The sequence below is a fragment of the Primulina eburnea genome, chromosome 11 (assembly GCF_022965805.1).
Source record: "Primulina eburnea isolate SZY01 chromosome 11, ASM2296580v1, whole genome shotgun sequence".
Classification (NCBI taxonomy): domain Eukaryota; kingdom Viridiplantae; phylum Streptophyta; class Magnoliopsida; order Lamiales; family Gesneriaceae; genus Primulina; species Primulina eburnea.
This window is the reverse complement of record NC_133111.1, coordinates 38,958,505-38,963,295: the sequence shown is the minus strand read 5'-3', so window position 1 is coordinate 38,963,295 and position 4,791 is coordinate 38,958,505. Positions and strand designations below refer to the sequence as shown.

General features: G+C 37.0%; 2 protein-coding genes across 2 annotated transcripts; both read right to left on the bottom strand.

Moving 5' to 3' along the window:
* Positions 1 to 1,393: 1,393 nt before the first annotated feature.
* On the bottom strand, positions 1,394 to 3,205 carry LOC140805902 (anthocyanidin 3-O-glucosyltransferase UFGT-like). Its single transcript, XM_073162262.1, has 2 exons — positions 2,498 to 3,205; positions 1,394 to 2,268 (listed from the first exon to the last, which is right to left on the bottom strand). The coding sequence occupies exons 1-2, from the start codon at positions 2,994 to 2,996 to the stop codon at positions 1,397 to 1,399; spliced, it is 1,371 nt and encodes a 456-aa protein (XP_073018363.1). The 5' UTR covers positions 2,997 to 3,205; the 3' UTR covers positions 1,394 to 1,396.
* A 132-nt stretch (positions 3,206 to 3,337) lies between these two features.
* Positions 3,338 to 4,152, bottom strand: LOC140805903 (pathogenesis-related protein PR-1). The gene has a single exon (XM_073162263.1). It carries the CDS (start codon positions 3,959 to 3,961, stop codon positions 3,416 to 3,418), a length of 546 nt encoding a protein of 181 aa, XP_073018364.1. The 5' UTR covers positions 3,962 to 4,152; the 3' UTR covers positions 3,338 to 3,415.
* Positions 4,153 to 4,791: the final 639 nt, after the last annotated feature.

Genomic DNA, 4,791 nt, shown 5'->3' with positions numbered 1-4,791 from the left:
AAATGAGTTTCAACATCGAAGTACGATTCATTTGTATTAAAGCATAATCAATGACTTTATCTATGCTGTTAGCATGGTTATACAGATAAAGTATAATAAGACCATATGAAGTTAAATTATATTAAAATAAAAATTGTTTATTTCACTTGATTCAATAAATTTCCTAACCAACCGTTGACTTGCAGAGCATCTACTCTAACAGTTCCAAGATTTACACATGCCGAAGTTTACGAGTTAATTGACCGCAAAACAATGCAATCCAGAAGTACTTGATCAACATATAATTGTATTTGATTGTTTCAAGGATATAGATGGATCATGGATCTATGGACAGTATATCATGTTGGGTTAACGAGTTCTGACAGGAATGCAAGATCCGGATAGATGTTTGATCCATCTAAGGAAATGAACGGGGATACACATTATACAGTAGAGTTATAAAGATAAAAAAATTTAATTACAGTTTTATTTTTGGGAAAATGATTTTTTTTTGTTTGTACGTTAATTTGTGATTTTGACAAATTTTATTTTTAGTCCGTTATTTTTGTTCTTTTGACAATTTTAATTTTTTTTTTTTGACATTACGCTGATGTGACACAATGAACAGAGCTAGATAAATTTTTAAGGTGGGCAAATTTTTTTTTTTAAAAAATAATTTATCGTTAAATACTTCAAAATATAAATGTAGTATTTTGATGTTTACTAACAAAATAAGAGTACAATGTTAATGAATTCCAACGAAATTAATTACTATCTCCAAAACATCTTTTTCTAAAATAATTTTTTTTTTTTTTACTATTAACGATGAGCTTATATGAACTACAAGTCGATTAAAACTAAAACAATGACAAAAAATCAAACAAAATTATGCTAACTCGGTTGATCATTCATATATATATATATATATATATATATATATATATATATATATATATATATATATATATATATATATATATATATATTGGTACTCCGCTGTCAGAAGCGGGGAATTCTGTGAGTAAGGTTGTATGGGCTCTATATGCTATGATGATGACTGTGATTGTAGAATCCAAAAAAAGCAGGCACGTATTCCACTGCCAGAAATGGAGAATTATGTGAGTAAGGACTATATGAGTGTTGTGATAGCAGGACCCAAAAAAAATAAGCCCATGGGCTTTACAACAACAAATAGATACTAAAATATTTGTCAAATACATGCAACGTAAATAAAATTTTATAATTTCATATGATAAACTAAAATTGAATGTTGATATTAATAAAAGACACTGTAATAAATTTGACAGCAGAAAATCATAGTAAGAATATCACACTGACTTAGACAGTCATTTGTGAGAGAAGACGAAATTTAGGATTTAGCATTTGAAATTAGGATTTAGAATTTCCAAATCAAAATCTAGTTGATCTTGGAAGAAGTTATAATACTTGTCAAGGACTTAAAATTTTCAGTGGAGCTACCGTTTTCAGCAACAGCAGTATAAGCACGTTCTTTAATCCTTCCAATATTTTCCCTCATTTTCTTCCCTTCATCCTTCCACAGAACAAGATCCAAAACCTCGACCAAGCCGGGTTTTGCGAAAACGCCCTTTACCCCCACCCCGATCTGCCATACATTCTCCATGAGCCTCCTGTTTATCATTTGATCAGCAAAGAACGGCATGCAAATCATAGGCACGCCACCCATAATACTGTCAAGGGTCGAATTCCATCCACAATGCGTCACAAAAACCCCGACAGAAGGGTGTGACAAGACCTGAGATTGAGGAGCCCATTCCACAACTTTCCCTATCCGGCACGTTCTTTCGAAAAATCCCTGTAATAACTGGCGTTTGGAGTTGTCTCTGAATGACCAAAGATAAGGCACTTGTTTCTCTTCCATGGCCTCTGCCAGGGCCACCAGCTCAGGTGGCGGAGGTGTAAAAATGGTTCCGAAGCTTATGTAGGCGACAGAGGCAGCAGCCTGGTGGCTCAGCCATGACAGGCAGCCGCTATGATCTTCAGTAACTGTCATAGCATTAGGCAGAGGAAAAGGGCCGATATTTAGAAGCATTTTCAGCTTGGATTTGAGATCATTTTCTACAATGAAATCAATTCCATCGAATGAATTGAGTAGAACAACAGATGCTCGATTTATCGTATTAGACATGTTGTACAACATTCGGGAAAACAACCCGTTAACTTGTAGGATTTCTATTGGTAAGTCCGAGGCACGTATCTCTGACATTCCAGGTATAAAATCAAGGGTTTGGTCCAGATTTTGTATTTGGCCTGAAAGATAATTGTTACATATGTTAGTTCATCCAAAATCCAAAATTGAACATTAGTTCAAAATTATTTAATATGTCCATCAAACTATAAATCAAGATCAGGAACATTTAAGAAAAGAAAGATAGTTAAAATCCAAAAACATAAAATCATCTTAATCCTAAAATGAATAAATTATATTGGAAACAAATTTATGACACACCATTTCATGTATGAAAAAAATTAAACTCACCACTATCGCTTCCCAGTTTTGCCCGAAGGACATCGATGTACAAATGCAGAGAAATCGACGAAGGCCCTGCAGCCCAATATGCGAGCCAAGGGATTCCCTTTTCCTCGGCCATTTCAACCGAAAACCACAAAAAGGCATCAGTTAGCAAGCATGTAGCTTTCATCCCCATCTCATTCTCCACTTCTTCCAGACGCTTTCTGAAATTCCCCGGCGTTGCTGTGACAAAAAACTCAATAAGTTCCATTGGATTACCCGAAAAAACGTGCCCCTCAGGTACTCCATCATCCACATCGTATATTTTTATGTTGTTCTCGTGGGCATGAGTGCTGCTGTCCACTTTCGAGGAAACTTTTTGGTTGGAGCTTTTGGTGTTGAAGTATGAGAACTGGACTTGGGGGGAGGCTGCGGCGAGTTGTTTTACTAGGTGGAGGAGAGTGGTGGGGTGGGAGCCAAACGGGAACGCGAAGGCGGCGGTGTGGGCATTTTTGGTTATAGACATTTTCCCGGAAGATCAACGGAGTTCAGTTTTTATGTAGTGATTGATGTTGTTCAGGTGTTATGATTATTGCATGCACTAACTGTTCATCGTAGAAAGAAGAGGTCGAAGGAATTGTATATTGAAGGATTTGAGAAGGGAAGAAGTCAAAGATCCGAGGACTTTGGCAGTAGAAACGGAAGTAGTGACACAAAAATACTAATTATGGTATTTTTACATTGGCATCGTCCCACATCCGTGTAATTTGGCAAGCTGTCATAATTACTTTCTTTGTGAATTGCGAATTCCCAAGATACTTTATATACTCCGTAATCGAACATGAAATGAAAAGACTCGGCCGCATGTATGAAGATCGACATTTATTAATAGTTACACCAACTTACAACAAAGAAACATATATGAATTCCCAACAACTTGATCGATTAATAAGGCCTCTCACCAATAACATTCCCCGGAGGATAATAATTACAAGTCATGAACGAATCTCCACTGTCGCAAACAACACGAGCACACCCGATCCTCCTCGTACTTCCCCACACGATCTGTGTGTAATGTCCGCATAGCTGCCCTTCGACGCAACTATTGCTCCTGTAACTGTAGTACTTCTCTTCGTCCGCCCACGCCCGCACCGCGTCCATCGGAGTCCAAGTCGAGCCACTTCCCCAATATACGTTCTCGCCTAACTTGAAACCATCCTCGGGGAACGAGTGAGCTAGTTTGCAATCTGCTTGTCTTTGTTGGGCCCACCACCTGGCGTAATTTGCCAGCTCGGAATCCCATATGAGCGGCAACTCCAACTTTCTTGCCCTTACCAAGTTGTGGCCGAACAAGAATTGTACTGATTCGCCTAGGCAATTCAAACAAAGTTGCTTTGAGATTTTGTATATGGTTTCGTTGTTTGTTCTCGCGTCCGAGATGGTTTCGATGGTTGCGAGGATTATGAGTATAAAGAGGATATTCGGCTTCATATTTCTGATTCTTGGAAATTAAAGCTAGAAGTTTGATGGTACTGGTGTGGATCGGAGCAAGCGTTTTCTGCTACTACAGATGCATTGGTATTTTGAGAGGACGTGAATGATTTTTTGTTGTCTTGCATGCAGTTATATAACAATTTTACAGATTAATTATTCTTAAAGTACATTAATGGAAAACCTTAGTTTATATTAGTCTCCCTCGGTGAATGTCTAGGTTTCAATCCAGCCAACCTAGCAAATATACGTATATACATATATATACACACACACACACGCACAAAAGCAGTAGTAGTACGTGGATCGTCAAGGTGCTATGATTCAATACAAATTAAAAATGAATTGGAGTTGGGGGAGAAATGGATGGAGCCATGCACACATTTAATTTGCATGGTAGTGGGGTCAAATTAATCACATGAGTGTGTGTTGTTTTGGTAGAGTGGAATAATAACTTTTGTGCATGTTCGCCATGGACAAAATATATCATTTAATTTGCAGCCTCGTGAAGACGTTTTGATGAACCCGTGAGCTTCATCCTTTCCGGGACACCGGCACAACGTGGCACTTCGTATCACCGCCACTATGTCCATATCTAATTGGCCGAAACCATCTTTACTTTTATATATATATATATATATATGCATGTTGATACTAATTATATATAATATGAATTAAAATATATATAGAAAATTAAAAACGCAATCTAAAATATTTGTAACGGTGCAACTCAAATATTTTAAATCACAAAGCAGCAAAAGCGTCAGTTTTGATTACTCTACTCAGCACGGACAATTATTGTACAAAAAAAAAAAGTAAACACATACAAT

Excerpts from the sequence above, each read along its gene's own strand:
- LOC140805902 (XM_073162262.1), bottom strand. The coding sequence starts at position 2,996 with ATGTCTATAACCAAAAATGCCCACACCGCCGCCTTCGCGTTCCCGTTT. Across the intron at positions 2,269-2,497 it reads AAAACTGGGAAGCGATAGTG|GCCAAATACAAAATCTGGAC; the intron begins GTGAGTTTAATT and ends ATTATCTTTCAG.
- LOC140805903 (XM_073162263.1), bottom strand. The coding sequence starts at position 3,961 with ATGAAGCCGAATATCCTCTTTATACTCATAATCCTCGCAACCATCGAA.